At 38.5% G+C, this 27,653-nt stretch overlaps 1 protein-coding gene across 5 annotated transcripts in view; it reads right to left on the minus strand.

The window, feature by feature from the left end:
* Positions 1 to 317: 317 nt before the first annotated feature.
* The window catches only part of znf618 (zinc finger protein 618), a 31,881-nt gene continuing 4,545 nt past the window's right edge, over positions 318 to 27,653 (minus strand). The window contains exons 2-14 of one of the 5 annotated variants that reach the window (XM_061070140.1): positions 23,205 to 23,490; positions 21,429 to 21,506; positions 21,186 to 21,230; positions 14,562 to 14,651; positions 13,459 to 13,539; positions 12,404 to 12,493; positions 12,114 to 12,203; positions 10,602 to 10,679; positions 8,876 to 8,920; positions 8,241 to 8,318; positions 7,147 to 7,305; positions 5,623 to 6,722; positions 318 to 5,278 (exon numbers count right to left, since the gene is read on the minus strand). In XM_061070140.1, coding sequence (XP_060926123.1) covers positions 4,733 to 5,278; positions 5,623 to 6,722; positions 7,147 to 7,305; positions 8,241 to 8,318; positions 8,876 to 8,920; positions 10,602 to 10,679; positions 12,114 to 12,203; positions 12,404 to 12,493; positions 13,459 to 13,539; positions 14,562 to 14,651; positions 21,186 to 21,230; positions 21,429 to 21,506; positions 23,205 to 23,463 — 2,739 coding nt within the window. In that variant the 5' untranslated portion in view covers positions 23,464 to 23,490 and the 3' untranslated portion in view covers positions 318 to 4,732. Of the gene's footprint in view, positions 5,279 to 5,622; positions 6,723 to 7,146; positions 7,306 to 8,240; positions 8,319 to 8,875; positions 8,921 to 10,601; positions 10,680 to 12,113; positions 12,204 to 12,403; positions 12,494 to 13,458; positions 13,540 to 14,540; positions 14,652 to 21,185; positions 21,231 to 21,428; positions 21,507 to 23,150; positions 23,491 to 27,653 lie in introns of all 5 variants that reach the window. The other 4 variants (XM_061070131.1, XM_061070123.1, XM_061070114.1 and 1 more) reach the window with 4 other exon arrangements.

Consider the following 27,653-nt stretch of genomic DNA (forward strand, 5'->3'; position numbering starts at 1 on the left):
AGTCCTCATTCGTACTCCAAATAAGCAACCAGCCTCATTTTACAGGAAGGTAGTCCAATATCTTATCAAGTCTGCATGACTCATAAATACAGGAGCAGCTTTTCTAAACATTTACTTCAGTCCTTGACAGAAAGAGAAACTTTCCTCCATGAAGGAGGGCAGAGGTAACGCAGAGGTAAAGACTTTCAGCTTAACGTTTGTTTAACAAGGGTTAAACTGGACCTAAAGACTTTTAAATGCTTCCCAGTTTGTCCAGCATCCTCCCATTCCCAACACACACAGTCACCATTCCTCTGACAACACGCACACACAACAGCTTGACACAGATTTGGAGTTTATTCACACATCACATACTACAGTGGGTAATGTATTCAAGAAACATTGAACAGCGCTGCCATATATGACACAGGAAAAAATTAAAAATAAAGCAGGAAAAACAAAAAGACACGGAACCCTTTCTTTGCCATTATATAAAAATAGTGTTGCTACAAAAGTATAAATTAGGCTTACTAATAATAAGACAACTCAGATCAGAATCTACACAGGAATCTGCTGCCAAAGTGCGATAAAAAAGACAAACTGAAGAGAATCAAACACATTTTTTTTGCATCTTAGCAGAGTATAAAAGGAAGAAATGCTTGTTTAAATAGGATGAAAGCAACACTAGTTTTCTTAACCTGAATTGATAATACAGACTATAATCCATAGTTAAAACAGATCTCCATGTTAGCATCCTCATACCGTATTTTACAACTGGAACTTTTATTATCTGAATAAGTTAAAATCCTGAAACAAAATAAAACCTACAGCTGATCTCAGTTTGTCTAGTAACAGTATCTAAGTTGAGTTTTATATTATATCAAAACCTTTTTGAAATGCTACTGTAGAAAAAAGAGGTATAATGTTATTGGTGCTCCCTACTGTAGCTCTGAAATGAAGGCGCCCCCTTGTGGCATAAAAACAGCAGTTCTCTTGTATTTACATAGTACATCCTCTGAAAATGGGTGATGTCAAGCCCATGAACATCAACCCATGATCATCGCTACTCCCACCTCGAAAGGCTCAAATCCAGTCTGCGTTTGCTTTTCTCGCTCTGAACACCACGAACCACTTCCATCTGATGAGAAACACTGGCTTATAACTTTATATATCTTATTAAAAGCATGCATATCTTAGATATAATTCTCATTTAAATCAACAAAAGAAGAGTGTCATTTCTAAGCAAAATCAAGTTGACATCATTACGTCAACAATGGCATTTTGTCCCAGAGCATATCCTATTTAAAATACTTATTTTAAAAACTGTAAGAAAAATCCCTTCATCGGTTCAATCGAGGATCACCGCTAAAACCGCAAAACCAACATACAGTATTTCGACTATTTCCTTGACCAAAGCTAATTTATGTATGAACAACTGATTTTCCGATCACTAAGTTACAACATTACCTTTCTGAGTACTGAGGTAAAACATTAGACTGGTACTTTAAAATCAAAAATCAAATAAAATGTCAAATATAATTTACAGCAAGTGTTTGTTTTTCTACCAAAATATAAATCGTGTGACATAAATCAGAGTGAAAACAGCAGGATACATATTGATTTTGCAAACGCAAATGATCACAATGCAGTGATGCATGTCTGGGTCACACTGAATCAAAGGAAAAACAGATACACTGTGATATAAACGCAGATGATCAAAATCAACCCAGACACAATAAGTCATTGTTTTTGAAAACCAAAAATGTGAGAGAAAAAAAATCTGACACTTCAAAGTAAAGATTGACGTGAGAAAACGATTTATAAAACACTTGAGTTGTTAACAGAGGTAAAGGGAGGCTACAGTACAGTCTATTAGAAATCATGTTGTTGTGAAATGTGTGCCATGCAGAGCCATTCACTACTGATTGTTTAGCATCATTTAACCTTGTATGCATTTTCTAATTAAAGTTTTAGAATTTCAAATCGTATAAAAGTAAATATAAACCCACAGTCGTATTTCGGTGGATTAAAAAATATTCTCTTTTAAGTTAGACCGATCTGTCCTTGGCTTTTTTTAATCAACCATTCCCATCTCACTGTAGTTTTATGTGTAAATATTAAATATATTTTTATTCAAATCGAGAGTAGGTGATATAGCCTCTGCAAAGTAAACTAAATAGAAATATTGAGGTGTAGACCTGCAAATGTGACTGAGTCATTTCATTACACGTCTTAACAGTAGATACTTGTGCTTGTGTGTGTTCATGTTCAAATGATTCATGACCTGACGACCTGTTTTACACACTGAGAGGTTGTTGTAAAAGCAAAAGTGCTCCGTAAGTTCAACTGTTTGAAAATTTGGGAACACTGGAACAAAGCACTTTCCAAATACCACAGTTGCCCACCGTAATTAAAAAAAGTCCACATTTGACCACCAGAGGACAATGTTTCCAACCATTGGTCAGAAGTCCCTTAGAAGTCTACAGGAGTGATGAACAACAACTACAAGCTTTAGAAACGATGGTGAAAAGAAGGCCATTGAACAGCAATATAAAGGCATGACGTCGGCTCTGACTCGAGGGATTTAAGGTGATCACATGAAAAGAGACTTAAGGCCCAAAAAACATAAATGACAATAGTATTTGATTTGATTAGTACCAGAGGCAACAAACACACGTTACAGTATAACTTCCATTCACCCAAGTCATTTGTAGGAGGTATTAGCTCGTGTAAATGTAGTTCTAGAATCCATAAAAAAATAAATAACTTGACTTCATCAGTATGCATGTGGCGACTTTAACGAATGTACTGTCAGAGTGTGTTTCGTCCTGAAAGAAATAGATTCTCATAAACAGATACTTTTTTTTCTATTGAGTTTGTTGCAAATGGCACCAACTGCATTCGGGGTGGAACGTTTCGCAGAAAGTCACGGTTCAGTACACGCCTCGGCACTGAGGTCACAGTTTGGTGTGTTTTAGGTTCAGTGAGGACATGTTTTAGGTTCAGTGAGGAAAAAGTGGCAGTGCCTGCTTGGGTGCACTCCTTCCTGAGAAAATCCCGTTGATTTCACAAAGAGAAAAATAATATATACTGTTAATAATAATAAAGTGTGGGAGCATCATGACAACAGTCAATTTCAATAGAGAAAGTCAGAAACTATGCCCGAGGATAAAGCTTATTGCCTTAAAGAAATGGAAATGTGTGGCTCACATAAGGAAGACAATGTCTGTATTAGAGGGAAGAATGAGGAAAGGATAATAAATAATAATCATGTCTTTCCTGTGGAAATGTTTTCCAATTGAGCTTTGAAAACAGATACACAATTAGACATGCGTATGCACAGTAGTCGACCACTTGTCTAGAAGCTCTAACTGAAGGCTAATGCAGACAGAGGTGTTTAAATGCAACTTAAAGACACAGCTGTAGTTGTCTCTTCACAGAACTGACTGACCAGCTCTGGAGAATATCATCAAATGAAACTAAATGTCGTCAACATGTTATTTCTGTGTATTTACTGACATGCAGGCTGGGTTGTACCATCAAGTATTAAAAAGGATAATATAAGATTTAATTATTCAGTATGTTTCTTTAATTCCTTGTTGGTGCAATCCTGCTAAAGTAATTAATTGTAAGGCTGAATGAAATCAGTGTTAATGCTGACCACAAAAAGATTCTGATACAACGCTGCCCTCTTTGTGTCATGAGCACAAGTTAACCACTGGAAGTTTGACATTTTGACTTCTGCTTTAAGCCTAGGACACACGAGGGCTGTGTCTCATACGTGTCTGATCACAGAGGGAGCATTTCTGCTGCACAGCTGCTACGTGAGGGTTCTAATGTTACTACTACATTTCCTGGAATAAAAGGCCTGTGGAGTCAAACAAGCCCTGGCGTTAGGTTCTACTTTATCCAAGATAGAAAGAAGTCAAACAATTTCATGACTTCCTCACTATTAGTATCATAAACAAGGAGGAATGTTTCATATCAGAATTCATGTTTGATCAGCTGGATTTTTTTTTACCCGTCTGGTTGAAATATGCATGTAAATGATCTGCAGCTACATTTAGAGAGCACTGGTGCAAACACCAAATTAGTTGTAATGATCTAGCTCAGATCTCCCGTGGAACGGTAAATCATAAACCTGGTTTAATTGTCAGAGATACAATGGCAGTGAAGACTCGCCACTTGATTTGTTTTTCTGTCATACACCAATGAAAACAATTACTATACAACACACTGTACATGCTACAGTATTTACGGCTAATGTCTTTGATAAATTACTGTGTTTTCAGAGGTCTATGACAGTAGCTTCAAGCAGTGAGAGCAGATTTTACCTGAAAATGTTGCCATCCAGTGAGATAACAGCACCATAGCCTCGTAGCAGTTAAGATGTTAGGCTGGAGGATTTCAATTTACTGGCCGTGAGAAAAAAACAAAACTCATCCTGCTGACATGTGCTTCCCAAACCGAGGATGGCTACCAAACGGGACGATCTTTTGAGAGTGAACGTTCCACCCCTACATTTTCTCCACAGTACTTTTCAACAGTCCTTTCTCCATATAAAATATGTAATAAGCTGTTTTATGGGTGTTTGCGACCTATACAATGTGAGTTTTCCTGTAAATATCTGTATTTAATGTCCATACACATTGAAGCTTACAGTTGGTCTAAACCTACAGTATATAAATAATAGTCTTGAGTCATTTGTTGGAGGTGAACGTTTGGTTGATAAGGGTAGGTTGGGTTTTGTCTTCTAGGCCATGTTGGAGCGAAGGAAAATGAGTTTGTTCATTTCCTCAGTGGTTACCTGCTGCCTCCTCTTCATGGCCAGGCTCTGCTCACACACAGTCACACACTCGCCCCGTATGCCCACAGCAGGGACGGCGAGGAGCCACAGTGCCAGGCGAGAGAGCCTGGGAAACCTGTCGCCCACCACTGAGCTCCAGTACTGGAGGAGATCGGGTGTGCCTTGGAGAAGAGGCTCAGCCAGGTACTGGAAAATCTCTTGTCTGACTTGGCTCTGACCCTCATCGCTCCCAGACACCGTGCATGAGGGCGTCCTCCTTGATGGGCCGCCATTGCTTCCACCTCCCTCTATGCGGCTTATTTTAGGAGTTGGTGGACCATCAGTGTCCCGATCTTCACCACCCGAACCTCCACCACCTGTCATACCTCCATCCCTGTTTTCAGTAGCCATTTCGCACGCACGGGAGATTATGTCTTCATGCTGGTAGGCTGGCACTGAACGTAGCTTGAGTTGTGGGTCCAGGATCATGGCGACCTGGTGAGCGCGTTCAACCTGGAGACAAACAAACCATTAAGTGACTCTCAGTCCTTCATAAAACAAATTATTCACATGTACCTTCCCCTGATTAGAGCTGTGTACTTAGTGATTGCAGTGACCTTCAAGCACCAATAGCTGACATGTCAGATTTGTAATCATGTTTACGTATTTTCAATTAAAAATACCTGCATATAATACATTATTCACAACGTCGGCTTCTTTATGTTAAATAAATACAAGGTTTTGTAGCGTAATGAGTTTAAATATAAGGGTAATAAACATAACCCAGCTTGCAGAATTTCCCTTTTATAGCAAAAGCAATTTAACAAACTCAAGCAAAACCAATATCAGTTCAGTACCTTAAAGTTTTCCTTTAGTGCTTCTAGGAAGTAGTGGCAGAGTTTGCTAGCCGTGCCAGTTCCAGCCTCCCCCGCTTTAGATGTGAAAAACTTCTCCAGGCGAAGGTAGACGGGCAGCACCTGCTGTAAGGTTGGTTTCCTCTGGCTGCTCAGCTCCAGAGCTGCCAGGCGCAGAGGGGCCAACAGACAAGCCAGCGTGCCGAGCAGATGCTTGTTGAGACCTTGGAGCAGGGGAGCCGTGGACTTGCTGCGTCCATAAGCCTCACAGATCTGTTCAAAGTGGACATGGACCTGCAGAAGAGCTTCAGCCATGCGATCCCAGCACGGAGGAGTGGGGCACTGTGCGGCGCTGCTCTGTGAACCTTCATCAGCTGTGCTTGTGGATGTGTTGTTGAACTGTTCGTCACGGATAGCCAGTGTGGTGGAGGAGGAGATATCTCTGCAAGACAAGAGAAGCTCGGCCAACTCATGAAGACCTCGAGCCTGGAGGCTGCGCTTCCCGAGGACGGCCTGGACAACAGCACCGAGTGAACAGCCCGCGCATCGCAGGCATATCCTCCCCCGGCCACCGCCACCCAGAGGTGATCCCGCAAATCCTGCTGCCCACACCCGGGGCTCCGAGACATACACAGTGCGAATGTCTGACATGACGAACTCGGAGAGCACATTCTGGACCCAGTGGTGAATCTGCTCAGGCCCCTCCCTAAGCTCGGCCTCCCTTACACCGAGCACATAGCGCTTCAGTCTTGACCCCTCCACCTGGTAGGCTGTGAGAACAAAGCAAGCATCTGGTCCAGATGTCTGGGCGTGGCAGGTGACGGCGATGCCGAGGGAGGACTTGGAGCCGAGGGCACACGTGACCTTGACTTTGACTTGGTTGTACATGCGGGGCAGCTGACGCAGTGCCAAGGCACTCATGTTGCCAAGAGCATCACGGGTGGAGTAAGCACCATGACGAGCACCCGTATCCACGAAGGTTTGTGCCAACTTCAGGAAGTCCTTGCTGTTAAGCACGTTTAGCATACTCAGATCTGAGCACATTACCCGTAAAAGACGCTCAGCCACCTGCTGTCGCTCCTTCTCAGGTAGTCCATTATTTTCTGCCAGTACAGCAGATGGATGATAGGAAAACAGAGTAAAAACACAAAACAGATAATTAGTGGTATTGTAACTATAATTTGTGACATTGACAGAAAACCCAGAATCATAAGGTATTAACATGGAAACAGACATGACTTTATGTTTTACATCAGATGTCATTAGCCAGACGCTTTCTTATGACTTACAAAATTCATTGATATAAAAAAACTACTCAGAAATACTAAAGAAATTGTCATGACAAAAACTAGTTAGCATGTCTTTCATGGTCCCTTTTGGATTATATCAAACCCAAGGACATTGTAGCTATACGGTAAACCACCAAGGCACCATAAAAACAACAAAGTGTTCAAAGAGCCACAACGTGTTCAAATCTCCATATAAATAACAAAGTCTGCAATAAATGTGGTTGACGGCAGTACTTACGGCTGAGTGTGTGGTTTCTCTGGGAGATACTTTGAGGCTGGATTTGTAGTTTAACTGAGGGATGGGCCGGAGCCTGAGAACCTCTCCACAGCTGCTCCTGAGGACCCGTGGCTGAGGAGGTTTTGGGAGACTCCTCTTTGGTGTGGTTCTCATTGTCAGCTGAGGAGACACAGAGGAGCACGATCGAGTTCAGGCGATGATATTGTACAAATTCAATGGAGAATAAATGAGATAAATGAAGTAAAAAGTAAAGGATAAAATCATGACAGAAAAATAAAAAAGGAGACAGAGAAAGAAAGGAACTACTTTACTCAGCCTCCCTGAGTATTTCATTGACAAATTATGCCTGAAAAGCAGATTTTCAAGAAGAATTTCATCTGAATTTTTTTCTCAGTCAATTTTCAGACAAGATCAGTAGCTACTCTTGGTATTTTATTAAATGAAGTCAGACTCACAGCAGTTATACCAGAGGCAAGAACGGCAGATTCTCTCAGGTAAAAAATCATCTAGTGTAAAAATAGGGTAATATTTTTTGTTTTCATTGTTTAAGTCTTGACAAGAGTATTGAAAAAAACTGTCCAGATAACAGAAAGGCAACACGGTTCATATATAAAAAGGTAAACAAACCACACAACAGTAATTTATCGAGTAAAAAATACCGAACTTGGTAGCTACAGCTTCTTAAATATTTGTTTGCTATTCCCGTTGTGTATAGTATGACTATAAATCTATATTTCATCTAATTTTGTGGACATGGACATGGTATTTGTTTCTGATTTTCTCGATACTAACCAATTAGTCCCTTAACACATAACTAATGGACAATGTGTTTTCTGAATGTTCGAATGGTGACATGTACGATGGACTAAACAAAAACTGTATCCTGCAGCCTCAGATCCAGATCTGCAACAACCCTCATTACTACAAATGTTGTATTGTGTACAACAATTCTATGAACAAAACCTCAGGAAACAATAAAAGGATTACGTGTAATTGTAAAGACTTTCACATGCATTGCAGCCTCTGAGGGTGTGTTCACATTTTGCATTCATCTCCCTGTCGAGCTTAACATGCATTTGTAGTCATGGACTCACCAGCATGGGACTGCATGTGCTCCAGCAGGTTGTTGTAGAACTGGAACTGGATGCCACAGGCACCACAAGTGTAGGGTTCTAAAAAATCACAAGGCCCAGAAGAGTGTTGACTCTTTGTTGGAGGCAGAAGTAAAAAATACTGCGCGTCTGTCACCCTACTAGCCTCAGTTATCCCTGCTCTATACTGGATCTCTGCCTTATGCAGCTCTGAGAGTCAGTCTAAACAAGATGAGTTTTTCTTTTTGTTGCCCAAATCTAAATCCCACATTTGAATTTGTTGTCCAAAGTTAGAATTTGGTCAGAAAACTGTTTTGCATGTCAACCACCTCCAATATCTTCATTTACCGTCTCTTTTCTACTGTTTCATATTTAATGCAAGAATGCTTAGTTGTCCGTCAGCACAAGACAAAAGCTACTGTGTGTCTGGACATAATCCAGATGTACGATGAGACTACTGGAGGTAATTTAGCTAAATGTAAAACATCTGTATTATCACAGTGGTTCACAGAGAAAACTATTTTGCGCAAAACAATGACAGGTTAACAAAATCTGAAGCATACCAGAAAAAAAGGTGAAATGAGAAGGAGTGCAGCATGCGTATGTCGTTTTAAGCCGGAAGGTGGGGTGGAACTTACTCGGCGTTGTAGAGAAGGCTGTGACCACCAGAGGGCTCGGAGTTCCTGTGGACAAGAAGACAGAGTCAAGACCAGTGTCAGAGGGAGCCTCTCCCTACTGCTCTTTTCCTGTATTATTTCAATCTTTAGCATTAACTTACGCACGGCTGATTCACAATCAAAAAGAATTTACTCTACATTTCTGTGATAGACACTTTGATCAGTGGTTGTTAGTGATGTTAACTGTGTATTTTGTACAACTGTATTTTGTCATTTTGGATAAAAGCATCACCTAAATGAGTAAATGTGAATATAATGTAATATAATCAATCTAAATACAGTGTTTATTGCAGATACAAATTGCATGATTTCAGAACCGCATGAAATGAATCATTCGCTCATTAGACACCCTACGAAGAAGTGAACGAGTTATGCCACTTCATAAACAAGAACACATTAGCACAGCATGAACAAAGAACAAGCAGAAATAACTAAAATAACCTTAGAAACCTTGATGAAATATAACAGAAGACCCACAGTACCTCTGCTGCCCATGGGAAAATACTGCAGGTAACATTCAAGCATCCAGAAAAGGGGCAAACATCAGCTTTTCACTATTAAAATACTTTTTAAAGTCACACACAGTTTGAATCCCTTCCATTGGGGTTAAGTGGTTGTTAGGATCTGCCCCTGAACGCTGACTTTTGCAAAGACTTTTTGGAACTGTTGGTTGAACCTGCATTTGACTTTGTTCAGATTTTTTGGTTGGACTTTTAATTTCCTTTTGTAGATCATCTTTTGCTGCCAGAGTTAGGGTGTCTTAGATCTCCTGAGTTTTTTTTGCCAGCCTTCTCACCTGCCAACTGACTGTGAGCCTGCTTATTTTGAATGAATATTTTTACCTAAGAGGTAAAAAAAGATATATTTATCTGGCCTTTTCTGAAGACTGCAACCTGGGTTTCGAAAACCATACAATCCCTACAGTGGGTGTGAGTTGATCGCATCAGATTCCTATTTTAATATTGATGATTGACGTACAGTAATGTGACTTCACTTTTTTCCCAATTTAACGCAAGTGACCTAAAAGCAGTGTGAAAATGATAGACATAGCAACAGAGAGCTCTACTGAGTAACAAGCAGGACTTTTGTAACTCGCCAGAAAATGCTCACAGTAAAAAGATGACGAAAACTGTGTTTGCGGGGCCTGTAACTTTAAAACCCCTTCTGATTCACTAAGTGACGTGTGGCAGCAGTTGACGCAGTCAAAGCTGGTGAACATTTTGTGTTCGACAATGTCTCATTCTTCATGGGCGAGTGTAGAGTAGGGGAATAATGATAATAGAGCCCTTTGACTTGAGTTTTAAATAGTTAGAATTGATGCAAGGTAGGTCAAGCAAACCTCTACATACAGTAAATCCTCTACTCCCACTTGATTTACATTTTCAGCCAGGAATACTGTCTGGTACACTGCTTTTTCACCAAAAGATATCTCTTTTACTTTTGTTTATTTTTTTAATTGTTGTGTCTGTCGCGGGTTAGAAGCGTCATCAACCCCCCCACTCGCTCAGAGTGAATCCGCTGTGTTCATACATCAGCTTCACTTGGATATCTACGAACATTATACTAGGAGGCCAGGCAGTCTCACTCGGACATTTGCGTTCACACATGCACCTCCTCCGGAGATAATACGGAGGATCTGCGGAGTTCAGTGCATGTCTGAAAGCAGCTTAAGTGGCTCAGTGCTCACCGCTTGAATTCTGCGAGCTGTTTGTGTCGACCAGACTCGACTGAATCGCACTCTCCAGTTTCCGCCTGAATGGACTGTCTGTTGGTGAAAACACAGCAGAAACAATGAGGGACATGGCCATGCTAAATAATGTGGATAGCATTTTTTAATTGAAGTTATTAACTACACATCAGTTACGATGGAGCCAAGTCAATGACATGCAATTTACACTTAATTTTAGTTTAGCATGCAAATCAATCACACTAACAGGCTTGACAGAGGATCCAAATGCTCATATTACATTTAAATATGGGTTTAATTTGGCTTCTTCATTCCATCTTATTGACCCACTTCTAAGATGTGAGTGTGTGCGATGCTTTAAATAGTTCTTTATGGCAGAGAGCTTCTTCGCAGAGAGATTGGGGGGATTCATGTGCCACAAAATACAGAACCGCTAGAGAGAAGAGTCAGTGATTTGTGACAACTGGAAAAAAGGTTTTGGAAACTGTTATTTAAAATTGCATTATTGACAATAAGTAATGTATATAAATCTGTTTACATTTTATAAAAATAACGAATTCATATCATTGTATAAACGTATTTAATTGATTTCTAGATTGACTAGAAATAAGAAAATAGCTTTAAAGTAACAACCTTAAAAAAAACTGAAATGAAGTCATCTTTATTAAATGTAATTTCAATGTTTTTAAACCATTTTCATGTGGTTAGGTGCTTAAGGCAATAAAAAGAAGAAAAAAAAATCAATCATAACAAGGAAAAGAAAACGTTCATAATCCTTCACCAAAGGTTAATAGTTTCCCAGAAATACGGCGATAAGGGCAATGTGACCCAGAACCTCACATCGAATCTCCGAGGGTCCTCTTACATCCTTGTTTTTTTTGGCTTAGTACTACACACTTAAACCATTGTGTGGTAGGTTTGTGTCCCTTTTCAATGCGCTCTCACAGCAGGACTGATATAATTGTCATGGTCTCCGCCCTCAAACTCAGCTCAGGCAATATCATGACTGCTGGTGTACTCATGAGTCATGCTGCCATTTTAAAAAGACGTTATTCAGCAGTGCAGGCAGGAGGCGTTTGGTTTCTAATCAAATTCACTGAGGTTTTTTTGTAATTTTACCAACATTAATCTGTTAAATTTGACGTATTCCAACAACTGTATAATTTGTCATGTCAGCATATACAGTCAAATACAAAACGTTCAGCTTCTACATCACCAATGGCAAATATAATGGATTAGATGTGGAAATATACATGAGCCCTACATATATTGGTTGTCATCAGACCCCAAAACCCTTTATTAGTCAGGCTCTAGTAAATACTCTTCTTGATAAAATGATGAAAAAACCTTACTTTTCTTGGGACTCACAAATTATTAAGGGGCATCTTGGTACTGTGTCTAAAGTATAAATGTTTGGTTTACAGAGTTATGGGGGGGTACACTTTGCTGTGCATGTCACAATTAATCAAACTTTATACTGAAAAATGTGAGAGGAAATAAAATGATGCTTACTTTTTATCTTGGCAGCTTGGCTGTGGCCAAATTTACTCATGTCTATACTGCCACATTCCTGTACCCGTGATGCCTTCATATCAAAGGACCCTGCATCAGGAAATGTTCTCAGAGTTATTTGGAGATAGTTTCAGACATTTAAAATACAACATTCCCCCATAGCATTTAATTATAAAGGGTCATACATGTTCAGAAGAAAAATAATGGCTGAAATAAAGACTTAAAATTCTGTGTAACAAATGTTCCAATCCCTCTCATAGCAGCTTTAAGCCTTAACGAAACCAGCTCACCCATCGGCGTGTGAAGAGCAACATGCTCCTGGTATGGATTGAAGTACTTGTACTGCTTCCCACAGAACTCGCAAACATAGCTCCCAGTTTCTGGCCACGAGAAAACACACAAACAATGCTTTGTTTTCATTCACATCAATGCTGGGGAAAAAAAACCTGTGTCATATCATCAAGATTCAATTTGTTGGATTAGTTGTGCTCATTAAAAACAATAAAGCAGATGATTATTTAGTTAACAATTCCTTATGAGGGAGAAGCAGAACTAGTCCTAACAGAGTGCTGGTGATTCTGATCTTTTACCGACTAAAAATGGGCATCTAAAAACTTACGTTAAGCAATAATAAAATAAGCACAGGAGTCTCCCTGCATAGCGTGTGGAGGTTCACACTTACACCCCCCCCCCCCCCCCTAATCAGTGGGATTCGTTAGTGCAGTGACAAGTGCAGGCTTCCCACCTGCGAACACTGCCAATTGTGTTTGAAGGGACACCCGCTGCCGTCGATTGAACCCACGGTCTCTGCAGAGGTGGGCGATTGCTTTTTCCCCTGCGAAGGAGGACTTTTGGACTCATGTTCTGAAACCTTTCCAGTGCGGAGTTAGCTCATATGCTTTGTGTTTTTTTTTTGAAACATGGATCATCTCCACCGCTTACAGCTTTCATTACAAACTGTGTCCAATACACTCAGTTGGACACAGGTGGAATCAAGCTGTCCATGTGTAATGGGAGTTTCGATGCCAAGTTCACATGTGTTTTAAGTCAGAATTCTTTTGAATAATCATCAGGATATTACCTAAATGAATATATCAAATAACTTCTAAATAATGTGTTACAAATGATCCCAATTTGGCCATGTTTCTTTTGCAGTGTTTAACAACACAAAGGGTAGAAAAGCAGCTGCAAATTCCTTCTGATACAACTGTATTTAATGTGAGCTTCATAATCTTGTGCTGCTATGGTAAATCTGTGTAAGTCAAGCTTTCAGTCACCATTTGCCAGCATTTTCTATAGAAATAAATGAACCTAGTTTAAAATGAACAAAAACAAACAGTCTTACTTGGACCGATTTTCTGGTAGGGTTCAACTGGCTCCTCATCTTTAAGGCCATCCACGGGTAACACTACCTGTTCATAAGGATCTGAAACAAAAGGACAATTAGTAAAATTTCATCTTGAATCTTTGTCAAATGTCATTTTGTTCATATACAGGAGCTTTGCAGCATTTTACTTGCTCTTGAAACAAAACCAAATAGGGTAGATTGAAGCTAAAACAAAAGGAGTTGAGTATCTTGTCTTTAAATTCCTTTGACAAGCAACCATTGATTTATGTAGACATTGTAAGAAAACATTTGATATCCTTTTAGTTTACAGCAAGTTCAATTTCCAGAAAACAATGCATAATATATGAAATTTAAGTAGCCCCTGCAATCACCTGTATTAATGTTTCGTATCTGTTAAGTGTGGAGAAGGGCAAAGGCCTCCAACTGTTGACTTCTTCCACCAAAAGCTATGTTTTTATGTTGGTTGCATGTTTTTTCTGTGAGTCAGTTAGCAAGATTCCGCAAAAACGACTGAAGGGATTACCACAGAAATTGGTGGATGTATTTTATTAAATTTTGGTGTGGATCCACCTTCTTTGACAGATTTTCAACATTTTCACCATTTTAAATTAAGCGGTACAATTTATGGATCTTGATGAAAGAAATTTACTGAAGTGAAATCTAGGAGTGTGTGAAATTTGGTGCAGTTTGATTAAATATAAAGGAACTGTTGGGCCTTGGCAGTGCGCTCTGGTGAGTGCCATTTTAGTTTTTACATATTTATACCTTCTCTACCTTCCATACTCTGAATTTACATTAGGGGAGATACTCACTTTAAAACAGCAGGCTTTATTCACCTCCGCTGAAGTAAGAACTAGTCTGCCCGAATAACACTTCACCTGTGATGGACTATTATTAGCGACAGGCTGTAACTTCTCACTTGGAGTAGTTTGTTGTTTTTTAATTAAAAATGCTCCCATTTTTTTCTGATCTACTCCTCTTTGCCATTCCACTCCACTTTTGCTTCGTTCTGCAGCGAGAGGACAGTGTAACATAGAAAGTTCACATGGAAATGGTAAGTAATAAACTGTCATGCATACTGTCCAAAAACTCCTTGTTACCATCAACTGCATGCAGGTCACGGTGCTCCTGGAAGCAGCTGTAGTATTTATACTTCTTGCCACAGATGTCACAGGAGTAACGGAAGCTGTCTGCAGATTAACACAGAAAGAGAGAGGCGGCCACCATTTATATACGTGACTAACACAGTCAGGCAGAGCATGGACATCCCTGACAATGACAAGCAGTGGAGTCATTCAATGCAGACTAACTCAGAACTAAGAATATGAAATAGTATGAAAACTAAATTACAGGGACCTTGAAAATCTTTTGCTCTTTAAATGCTTTTTTATATATGACATTTTATATGTGTATTCTGAGCCTTATCAGTTACTTATTACTTTTTTTATCTTTATTATTGTAAAAATATTTAGCAACTACTGTAGCAATACCAACCTAATCTAATAAACCCTCTTTTTAAAATGCAATATTTTTTGACTACATTTCACAGGAAGGATTATTTGAATTTGTTATTGTTTTAATGGGAATATGCAGATAAACATTGGATATATATGAGATGTTAAATTACTCCTTGATCTTTTAACTTTTTTTTAAATAGCTAAACTTTTCTGACTTTTTACTGAATAAAATATATCACTTAGCGGTTTTATTTCATCGGCAGATACCATGTTGACTCTAAGGTTTTCTATCTCAATTAATTTGCATTGGAGTATTTCATGGTGCCACATATATTTAACAAGGGCAGAGAGAGCAGGGTTTTGTTGTTTGTCAGTCTGCATTTTAAAAACTAAGATGAACAAAGAAGCAAGTTTTAAAACACAAAGGATGTGATCTGAATGCATTAGCTTAGACTGACAGAGAGGGAGGGTTAATGAGATCAGATAAACAAGACAAATAGGCAGATGAATCCCTGAGGGGAAAAGTGAAAGAAGTTAACATTAATTTGATTATTTTATCATGTAATAGCTGCATGTATATAAAGCTTTTAAAATGTTTCTTTGCAAGCTTGTATGCATGCATGCAAAATAAACAGGAATCGGGTCAAGTCCATCTTTAATTTATCCAATGCAAAAATTAGGTCAATGCTTATATATAATATATATATATACAAATTATGCATACTATTAAAACATGTATTAATTCTAATTAAATATACAGTAGAGTTCTTAAGAATGAAATTGTAAATTATCTTTGCATTTTAGTTTGAAATCTGTCAGTTTGTGCATTTGATCGGATATTCAAGTGTGGTTTCTTCCCAGCAGCATGTGGTGGTGATGGTCACAACATGACAAGAGGTAGAAAATATGCTAAGGAGAATCAAGATTGTACAGGTGTAGAACAAATATATAAATAATGAGATGGTGTGAGTTAAGTGATTGGATTCTCACTGTTGCCTGTAAAAACCACGTGTGCTGAGTTTTACAGTTTTATGAGTCTGTGTCTTTACTCAGATGTTCACAGAAGCACTTCCTCGTGCAGATTTATTTGACAGGTTTACAAAGGTCGATTTACAACTGCCCACTTTGGAATTATTTGTAAACATCCCTTTACAAGAAACAGTGACATTGCATTGGCTGAATTAAAATGTTCTCACCCAAATGATGCCAATATCAATTTGTGCTTGTGCATCAACATCTAATCAATGGCGAGGACTGAGGAATTGAAAGAGGGATGCAGATGACTTGTTCTGCTCTTGTTTATTTTGTGGCGGTGGATTTCACTGTGTCGCCAGGTGGCTGTCGGCAATTAACACCTCAAGTGCCTTCTGGTTTGCCACAGTGAAATCCTTTCTGAGTGCAATCTGTTGCATAAACAACAGAGTAAGTGGAAGACTAAATCAATTTCTAAGCTCCCCTCGACATAGGCTGTCCTTCTCTCAACAAGACGCTGCCCCAGCTGAACGCCCCTCACCTCACACACCCATGTGACAAATGTTGTATCATCTCGTAGCAGAGCTAAAAAGTTTTCTGCAGCACATTCTGACTTCTGATTCAATCAGCAGTGTTCATGGCCGACTTGCTGAGGTATTTCTACAGCAGAATATGAACTATTCTACACTGGACTGATCAGTTTTGAGTCTGTTGACACTTTACTTAGTTAGATCAAATTTGTCAAAATGAATTTCAATATTTTTAGATACCAAATGGCTGTCCCAAAAATATGATATATGGGGCACATAAGTTAATACAGTAGATTCAAAACATCCTCTTTCTTCACGTCACAAAGGGGCCCATGCAATTTATGTTTAATTGGCCACATATAAATATACAGCTAAAACAATGATTATTAGGGGGCCGGACTGTAATTGCATTTATAACACCTGGAGGCTTTTAGACAATGCATATTGCATTTCCCCACCAAATAACACAACACTGTCTTTACTATCAAAAGTTAGTGAGTTCCTGGTGTTCGTCAGTGCAAATTTCATAAATCATGATTGATTCAAGCGCAGGTAAATGGATTCACTTGACTGCTATTTTCCCCCATCCACTGGCTTGTAGACAGCCAATAAAACGTTTGATTGCTGCATTTATATAAAAATTCAGCCAACTGGATGTTAAGTCCTGCCCACTGGTTATGATGGATGACCGTGAAAGATTTGAGAAAACAAGGCTTAAAGCATTAAAAGTGGGAAATTCTTTACCTTCAAAGTGACACCACAGTTTAGATGGCACACGGTCTGCCAATCCAACTGTCTATATCCAAAAGCCATTTTCACAATCAACATGAGAGGGTCATGATTGTTAATTGAGTTTTAATTTTAACTCTGACAAAGGTGAAAGACGAGTATTAATGCTACATTTTCAATTTTTACAATGATTCTGATGTTATCCTTCTTCAATATTTAAATTAAAAACTGCTTAAGGTGAAAACATCTTACTTCCACCTCATTGTTCTGTACAAGAAGGTACGAAGACAGAATGGGGAGCATTACAGTTTCGGCAATAAACTAGATAAAATAGCGTAGCTGGATTGGTGTCTGCTTAAAAGTGAGAGCCTGCATGACGGTTCTGATGCCGACTTTGTTCTGTTAAACATAACGCCTCTAATTCCAGTATGCTGGGACACATTCTAACAACGTGCACTGGGGCAGCTCTTTAAGCTTGGTTCAATGTGAAAAAGGAAAAAAAAAAACTCTGAGGGACCCTGAGTCTTCAGAACTGATTTACAACTTTGAAAGCTCGACACACACACATTAATTTATATAGGACCACTCTGTTGTCGCAACAGGACTCCCATAAAACACTGGGTCATCCAGCAAAGACGTTGAATGAGACTTATTTTTCACTCCAAAGTAATGCTGTGGAATCTGGTCAGACAACAAATTATTTTTGAAGTTGCTGTATTTCCTCTGCTACCTGGCAACTATTAACAAAAATACAAAACTGCTGTCAGTGTGATAAACTCTCTAGAGAGGTTTAATCCCGTCATAAAGTTTAAGTGTGTTTTGGCATCTGATGATGAAACTTCCTGGTCTCACTCAGTACCTGAAGCCAAACCCCCCTACCACCCCCTGCATCTTTTTTTAATTGTGGAGCTGTTTTTGGTCTCAACGCCCACTTGGTCAGAACCACGAAAAGCTTGTTCTTGCTGCGCTCCCAAAAATACTCTTCAACTCTGAGCACTCCTCCACAACGCTGCAGCCAAAATGATTCTTCTGTACCTGCACTCCTTTAGCACCGGATATTTCACATACAGGAACCGCTCATTGCACACAAGCCTGGACTCATGCCATTTCTTCACTGTGTTGCTTTTAACTTGAACTTTAAACTTCTTTTGATCACTAACATCTCTTAAGTCAACCACAAATGAATAATACTGTATATATTCAATTAATTAAACGTCAAGCAGGTTATAATTTGCCTTGGCTTGTTTTATCTTTACTTGCTTCTACGTTCTTTAGGGGGCCCTTAGACTGCTAATAAAAGCAAGTAAAAATACAAATTGGACAGCTAGTCATTATAAAGTTAAATATATGGCATCAAATAAATGCTACAGAGTAGGTTACATCCTCCAAAGAATTAAATCTATCAGCATTTTCTACCTGCCCTACTTATTTACACCGTCACAGACTGTTTGGTTGTACACTGTTTGTCTTCGCAATAGCTCAATAAAGAAGACTGGTCTTCTCTTCTCTCTGCCATGTTGTTGCTGCTGCCTTTAAGCGATGTACAAAATCACGTAATGATTGTTGAGAGTGCTGTAGGAAGCTTTATAAATAACTCAAGTACTACTGTGAAGTAAAGAGTATTTTTAGTCCTAATCAAACTTTCACAGAGATTCCTGGGAGTGATTTTTAAGATGTCTGATAAATAAAGGCCCTGGCAGCTGATATACGAGGCCATTAAAAAGGAGCAACATCCCCATACCTGCAAGCCGCCATTTATTTTTATGGGTAGTTTCAGGTTTACCTCTGTTGAATTAGAGGAGCTGGTGTTGTCAGACAAAGAAGGTCCAGTGTGTCACTGTTTTGGTATGAGGACATAAATTTAAATTGGCTCGGTTTTTAAGCCAGCCCAATCCCCCTCCCCTCAAAAATGTGTTTTGCTTATTGTTACTGCGGCTGGATGTTTGACCTTCACTGTGCAGAATGGCTTATGTGCAGTTTGTTGTGCTTTCATCTGCTGAGCGGGAAACGTTCTCTTTCCTTACCTAAGGCTCTCAGTTCAATGTGTTTGTGTGACAACTAATCTGGAAGCTACAGAGAAGTATTGCATGTAGAAAGGCAGAAAATGTTTTTCTGAATTGACAAGATTATTATCTCAAAATTCTGATTTATGTTTTCATGAGAAAACAAAAAAATCTGCTCTTTGTTTTTCTGAATTGACAAGACAGCCTCAAAATCCCTAGAGAAGCTCTCATTTAGCCGACTTTGAGAGTGTTGAAGGACACACAAGCTAGTTTGATCCAGTTTTATTTAAAAAGAGCAGATTGAATGCAATATGCTATAGTAGGAAGCCAGTCACAGTTGAATATTTTGCATAAAAAAAAGTGTGATGTGGGACCTCAAGTGCACATTGACTAAAAATGGGCTCTTCAGTGATGAAGAAAAATCCTTTATCAAGAAGGGTAACTTTTTAATATTTTTATTATAGGGAGAATATGTAGATGTAATTTCCCCAAATTCTAACATGTATCAGAGACTTATTAATCAAAGCAGGTTGTACATATGGTCTTAAACCATATCAGAATAGATTCATTTTATATTTCATACTCATTTCAATTCTCAGCGCTTTAGTTATAACAGATAAATAGTAATATATCATCAAGTGCTCCTCAGAATTTATCCTGGGAAATGTGTAAGTAGCAGATGCTTCAGCCAAGTACAGATGACTCTAATCATCACTTTGAGCACACAAGACAAACTGAAAGTCTGCTCACTAATTAATCTGCATCATTTGTGTTGACAAGACATCAGCCTGATATCTGCAGACAGCTGTTAGCCAGAGTTAGCTCCCTGACAGGGACAGACTGAATAAAGAAGAATGCAACACACTCTTCACCTGCACAGCTTCACATCCCTGAGATAATATCTCCTCAACAAACACAGACAGAGCTCAGGCAGTGTGCAGGCTTTTCTCAGTCGATACCTCTCAGTGACGTGATCTCTACATTGGCTACAAGACGGTCAAAATCAGTTCATTCTGAGTCACTACATACCTGTTAATAATTATAACAATAACAACAGACATCAGCTTTTTTAAAGTGTTAACATGTCTTTATAAAAGCGGTTGTCAAAAATTGGCTATATAAGATGAAGGAGATTGTCAGGAACATTAAAAGTCCTCAGGCCAAACAGGACAACTGATCTACTCACAATTCATCGGCCTCTTTATGTTTAAACTCATGCTCTTCCAAAATATTATTGAATTCCTTAAAGGTAATTTAATTGAGGAACAGGCAAGCATGCAAAATTGAATTTCAAGTTTGAGATGTAATGGGGGTTACACTGAAGTATTGCAGACTGGTGTAGGTTGTTTATATTGGGCTTTTACTTCTGTGATTGTATTTAGGATTTAAACATCAAAGAAGTGGTGTTCATTTGTAAAGATCATCTTTTGAAGGAAAGTACCATGGAGTTTTGTGCATCACACAAATTATTTTCTGCAATTATCCAAAAACCACTTAAATCCCGCGACCTTTTTACCAAGGGAACCGCTGGGAGAGAAACTTCCAGGTTGGCCGAACAAATTACTAGTTCAAACAGCCACATATCATCTACATATCTTTTTACCTTAATAAAAAATGTGGGAGCAAATGGTAATAACTCAATTTCCACCATGAAGACATTTACATTTACTGTCAACATATAATAAATTTACAGAACAAGGTGCAAATGCGAAGACTGTAAGAATTGATATTGGGTCATCCATATAAAAATCATGACCTCTGATCACGATTTTTTACAGAGTTTGATGTGAAGTTGGATGTTTCCAAAGGGATGTCAACTTGTGTTGATGGGGATTAGAGTGATGAGACAAGATTGACAATGGGGCAATGAGGGGGCAGAATAGCCTGCTAAGTTAAATTGTGGTGTACTCTTTCAATCTTCTCTATAAAAACTGGCAAAACTACATAATGTCTGTTAAATGACCCGAGTATGAAATAAACAGCTTGTGCTAGCATTGGTGTTGAATTTGATTGTGTTGCAAAAGTGTACTCACTGTTGGGCGTCTGGGGTAAAGTATCTGTAATCATAGCCTCTGATTCTATAGAAGGAAGAAAATTGAGAAAAATCACTTGGGTTAAAATAGATCGAAATAGATGAAATACAATTTCTGGTGAAAACAGGACATGAATGACTAAAATAGAGGAAGTGATTGATATTACCAAAAATAATGTCTAGAGAATAAACGCAACAAGCAGATATTTATTACTACATATACATAAAACCTATGATATCTTACCTCTGTGTGCCCTGACGTGTGTCTGGAAGCAGTTGTAATACTTGTACTTCTTCCCGCATACCCCACATACATATGAACCTGCAGGAGAATTCAAAACAGTGTCATTAAAAAAAAGCGACAGTATTATCAGGAGGATATTCCTGTACATACAGCATATTCAATTAATATAAAAATTTCAGATCTTAGTTCTGTCTCGTTTTCTAGTTAATACTCATGAGAGTATCTACTGTCCCTCAGTTCTCTAACGAATAACAAAATATAAACAACAGTCAGTTAATGTTCCTTGTCTTAAGTTTCATATAGCACCCAATATCCATGTTTTCTGAATTAAAGTCCATCCTTAACATTCAAATTAACTAAGACTCCTATGAAACGCTTGTAGAGCTTTTGATGCCTGGAAACTTCTATAAAATCTGGATTAAATACTTGTAAGTGACAATATCTATACTCAAGATACCAGTTAATTAGGAAAACAAAACTACATTTAATTCAGTTTAAGTACTAATGTTTAGTTTTAGAGTGATTTTAATTCAACTTAATGATCATTTTGGAAGCTGTTGAATTACTCTTAAGTATAATGAGCTCCTAACATTTTATTATATTATTTAGATTATTAAGATTCACTTAATACTAGAAGCTTTAAAGATTTCTTGGAGGTATGATTCACAGCAGGATGTTGGACAGACAGTGGCAGCCGAATATGTAAACAGTACATGTATTTGCACATACACAGTGTATATTCATTCAAATGATTTAAGGAGGGAATTTGCTTTGTCAGTCTTGTTAAATGAACAATATTCATTACCATTATGGGCTTAACTTCTTTCACTCAAATTCAAACAAAAGAATCTGAATTACCGCCCAGAGGTTGTTTTTTTTCTCCACACTTAATGAGGTCAACATGACCTTTAAACTTTAACCACTCTGACCTTCTCCACTGAAATTTAATCAGTTCATCTTTGAGTCCAGGCAACAATCTGAAGAAATTCCCTAAAGGTGAACTTGATATATCATGTTCAAGATGCCAGAAACCCGGTTTTGGGAGGCCACCGTGACCTTTGACCATCCGGATCTAATCAGTTAATCTGTGACTCTAAGTGAACATTTATACCAAATTTGAAAGGAATCTTTTGACGCGTACCTATGATCTTGCACTCCCGAGGCAAAAAAGGGGTTTGTGAGGTCAGAGTGACCTTTAACCACCAAAATCTTATCAGGTCATCCAGGTCAACCCTGAATGTTTGTAGGAAATTTGAAGAGACTCCCCCGAGGCATTCTTGAGATATTAAAGAATAGGAAAGACAACAAAAAGACAAAAAACCCGAAAACATAACGCTTCCAGCCACTGGCCATAAGAAACATTTTCTCATTAAGCCTCAATGATGCAGTCACTAACCATGCACTTAATCTTGGTTTCATTCTTCAAGTTTTTAGATACCTGGCAGATTTGAGCTGCCACCTCTCTCTATAAAAGAGATTAAGGAAATGTATTTTGTGCTCACAGGATTGGAAAATTACATTAAAAAAAATTCAACAGCAGCAACAAGCTGTCAACTGTTTTCACAGAGGGCAGGACATTGTTTGCTAAAGGAGATGCTGCTGCTGATCTTTTTTCAAATGTCATTTTAAAATGCTGTGCAGCCTGTTTTGATGGTCAGGAAGCAAGGCCTGGGTCAAGAGAGATCAGGCACGGCTGCAGTCAACATACATATATTCACACACCTATGCATGAGTCTGTGCTCTTCGTTGGAGGAGGAGTACCAAGGGCAAACATACCCTCGGTAGGAGCTCTACGTGATCCGCCTCCACTTCCTCCTCCATCATTTCCTCCAATAACAACACAGATTTCAGCCGGATTGGCATCGCCAACTTTCCCGTTGCTCGTCTCGGAGATCCCTGGCTCTTTCTTAACTGTGACGGGTGCTGGACTCCTAGTCTTGGTGGCTGAGGCTAAGGTTGGTGAGGGGCCATCTGTGGCTGCGCTCTCACTATCTGCCTTCTCCTTCCCAGGATTGGGTGCCTCTTGTGCACTCATGACTCTGCCTCCTCTGAGCCTGTGCTTCTGTGTGAGGAACAAACAGAAGACAGATAGAAAAGAAAATTGAATTTATGGTCATTTAACAGTATCAGCTCTACCATGTAAACAATATACCAGTTTTGATTTGAGTGAAGTACCAAAGAGCAAACTGGAAAGAATAAACAACAATCTGCATCAGACAGGTTAAGTCGTAAAAAAAATGAACTCCAAACTGAGACAAACACTTCTCTTTTTCGCAATGAAGTAGAGGGATGTGTGAGCTCAAAAGGTTCAGGATACAGCTGACACTGTAATTTTTAGGACAGAGAAAAACCAGACACAATTACGTACTCCAATGTTCATAAAAGTGACCCTTGATGGCATAAATTCCACAGCGTTGTGGCACCCAAACGCTCTAATTTCAGAAATATCCAAATTACACAACTTGCCACTTCAGCACAGGGCTATAAAAGGCCTTGTCAAGAGACTGTGCTCAAAATGCAACCAAGCAAAACAGAGTTATGCCAGAATGAGTGATATTATGGAAAGAGGCAAAATTGGTCTTCTATTAATAGCAAACCAATACAGCAACAAGAAACCTTTTCATGGCCCTGATACACCTTTCTTTGGATGCTACACACAACCACCATGCCTCAGTAAACAGGGACTTGAAGTGGATAATGCTGAGACAAATCCTTTTTGGTGTTCAGTGTAAATAGCTTGCGTTTGGTGGTAGAAAACTGAAATGAGGATATCAACTAAATCGTACAATATATGCAACACTTAATGCATCTTGAGCAAGTTTGTGCAAGTGTTTTGTTGATTTTCCTGATACCCTTTATCCCTTTGTTTGGAACAAGCAGCTTTTTCAGATTTATAAAAGGTAGATTTCATGTGTCAATTAAATTATGTTTGCCATAACAATACTCAGCATATTTCATTAGAATTTAGTCCAGCTGTATATCTTGTCACGAGCACCATTGTTGGACAGGGAAGGAATTTGACATGCTGGCCTCCTGGAAAGGTCACAGGATCATCAGGGCTAGCCAGACTCCTCTGGGGCCAAATCATCCAGGCAAACATACGTTATAATGGCAAACACTGACATTTAAGTTTTAAATCTGAGTATTTTCATTTGAACTTTTCCACTATGGTCACTTTCCATTGTAAGTACCCTTAAGGAGGATTTCATTTTCAACATTTAGTTGCTAATTTCTAAAAGTAAACATTTATTTATTCATTTGGGGACAAAGTGTCTCGTTTCACGAGTGTTATAAGGTGTACAACATCTTCATGCACCCGTGTCATTTCATCCACACTATCCGGAAAGTGTAGAACAAACAGGGTTTACATTCACAGGTTACCTGGTGTCAAGCACTTTAACACTGTTTAAGAAAATACTGTTGACGAAGAGTAACTAACTCCCACAACTTCCCTATAGAAATGAGCCGGCTGCTGCTCAATGATAACAACTGACTTAAAACCCAGGTTCAGTGTTTTAATCAGATGACAACATGAACCCACAGATATTTAATCTCTATACATATATCTCCCATACAGCTCTTTCTTCACTGACATAAGCCATTGACTGCACTCAAACTATATTATCATTATTATCAAATTATATTTGCAAAACAGCAGAAAATGAAAATACTTAGACTGGACTGAACTGTTTAAAGTTTGGTGGAAAAATTATGGATGTATGATTATTTTTATCTAAAGCGTGGAAAAAGAGGAAGGACAGGAAATTGTGACACTTGTGTTGTCACACTCAAGGTACATTGCTATAATAAGAGAATGTATGAACCAGATTTTTAACCTCATTTGGCTGCAAGAATTCACACAGAAATCTTCTGGGTCAGCAAAGTCTCCCATTTATTGTCTACGCTGCAGTGTCAAATTTTACATCTCAGTGGCATCATAAATTTAATAGTCAGTTCTACATTTTGAAGGTTTAGTCATGTGGAACATGTGAACTGCAGAAATTGTTGGCATTCCCTCTAAGTCCCCTGTTCAATGACTCCTCAAATGATGCTGCAGAGAGGAAGGATGAATAGGAGAGTTAATGCAAGAAAAAAACTTCCAAATTATTTGTTTCTATAGGGACACAGTGCTTAAATTGTCAATATTGAACACACCTGAAACTAAGCTATGCTGGTTTGTGTATCACTAGAAATGCCTCTTGACATTGCTCCTTACAAGGCTTGTTGCAGTGGGCACTATCACCAGTGGTGTACACAGTCTTTATTACTACACTCTGAACACTCAGTCTTCACTATGCAAATAAAGTGAAACCGACAAAAAAATATAATCACCTGCAAGTGAGAGGAATTCTGTTTATTTTATGAATAATGAAATGAGAGCTAAAGTAACAACATTATTGCAGTGGATAAATGCAACTGCTTCTACATGGCAGTAGTTCTCTCTGCTCAATGTACAATGTACGCACTTTTTCATTTTGACCTACGTTTTCACAATCTTCTTCCTCCTCTTGAAAATGCTGTGTGAAAAGTGTGTTTCAGGCAAAATTTAATAGCGAGTCACGAAAAATACAGTAAAAGCCAGGCCTCTCTGTCTCAGCACTTTTTTTTTTTCTCAAATTGTGGCCTAGGGGAAGCAATTTCAAGGTCAACATCACCGGCATTTGGCAGTGTTCTGGCAGAACTTACACTGGTATGAAAATTTTCTACCGTGACAAGTGTAATCCCTCAAACATACAAAAAGCAATGTGTCATCAGAGCTCTGTCTGTCTGCTTCTGTGTGTGATTGAGAAAAAACCTTCTGTCAGCTCAAATTCTACAAATGAATGAGGACAGCACAAATAAAGTGACTCTTAGCTCTGATGTATTTATCATTTGGTTATAAATTATTAACACTTAGGGAAATTCATTGATTGTGTCACTTAGAAATGGGATTTAAACCATTTGAATTAGTCTTTCAAAGCTTTGAATAAAGGTAACATCACAAATTAAACTTAACATCCCTATTAGGATCAGATCATGATACCGATCAGCAACTGATTTCTTTAAACATTCTATGACATCGGTGAGCTAATGGTGCTAATAACCTACTCCTCTGTTTTCCAAAATAAAGATAAAAGACATAAGCAACAGCTTATAAAGCAAACTACATTCCTCTGCAGTGAATCTCATTTTTTAAATGATTGATTACTTCTCATTGTCATTACCAGAGTGGCACTAAGTAGTGTGCATACCTCCGCCAATCTCTTTATGAAACCACATTTAAATTCATTAGATCCAGATTTTTATTTGGATCTGAACCAAATTGCACACACTCATAAATATCAGTGCCCTAAACATGCCTGATTTTCTTTTTCATCAAGCTTCATGAATTATTCTCTAAGAATTCAAGTAAAATGTTGAAAAACATCATGCAATGTAAAATAAAGTTGAAAAAAAACCTGCACCCCCCCAATCTGGATCCACACCAAAATTTAATGGGGTCATGCTCCACTCCTCCACAAGCATTTTATGGAAATTCATTTGAGTAGTGTTTGCGCTATCCTGCTAACTAACAAACTAGCCCAGAAAAAAAACATCACCTGTTTGTTAGTAGATCTTCAGGAGTAATAAAAAAAATGTAAATAAAAAAATTAATTTCTGAACACACTTCTACTTCATCTAACTTTTCATTTAAAAGTCTAACATTTTTGGCTTCATTACATTTAACAGTATTTAGTTATTCAACAGGTCAGGATTTTACAACAAAAAACAAAGAAAGATTGTGAAGATCAAACCTGTGTAAGGGGCCTTTGCCATGTTTAACCCACTAAACTCCTCACATGGTTTCAATTTAATAATTCTTTGAGCCACAGAGGTAATTGTTCCTCAGGAGAAAGGGATAGATTAGAGAAAAGTAAAAAAAAGTAAAAAATAACTAAACCAGATTTGAGAACTTAGTTTTTTCTTCTCTTTTTTCCCATTCATCATCTACTGATTCCTCAGACTTATCTGGTGACACTTGAGGAGGGACTTGACCCAGAGTTTGCCAATCACTGGACATAGCTTTTGCAATTGTATCTAACATATAAAAGAAATGGGCCCAACTCAGCCAGATGCAACCGTCAAACACAGGAACAGGATATTAGCAGCATTTACTCATAACGTGCTAATAAAGGACCCCAGAGCTCACTAAGAACCAGCAGTGTGTTCCCATTCCCACATGGACACACTACCACAGTGGTCATC

Source organism: Limanda limanda, chromosome 1 (genome assembly GCF_963576545.1).
Source record: "Limanda limanda chromosome 1, fLimLim1.1, whole genome shotgun sequence".
NCBI classification, from domain to species: domain Eukaryota; kingdom Metazoa; phylum Chordata; class Actinopteri; order Pleuronectiformes; family Pleuronectidae; genus Limanda; species Limanda limanda.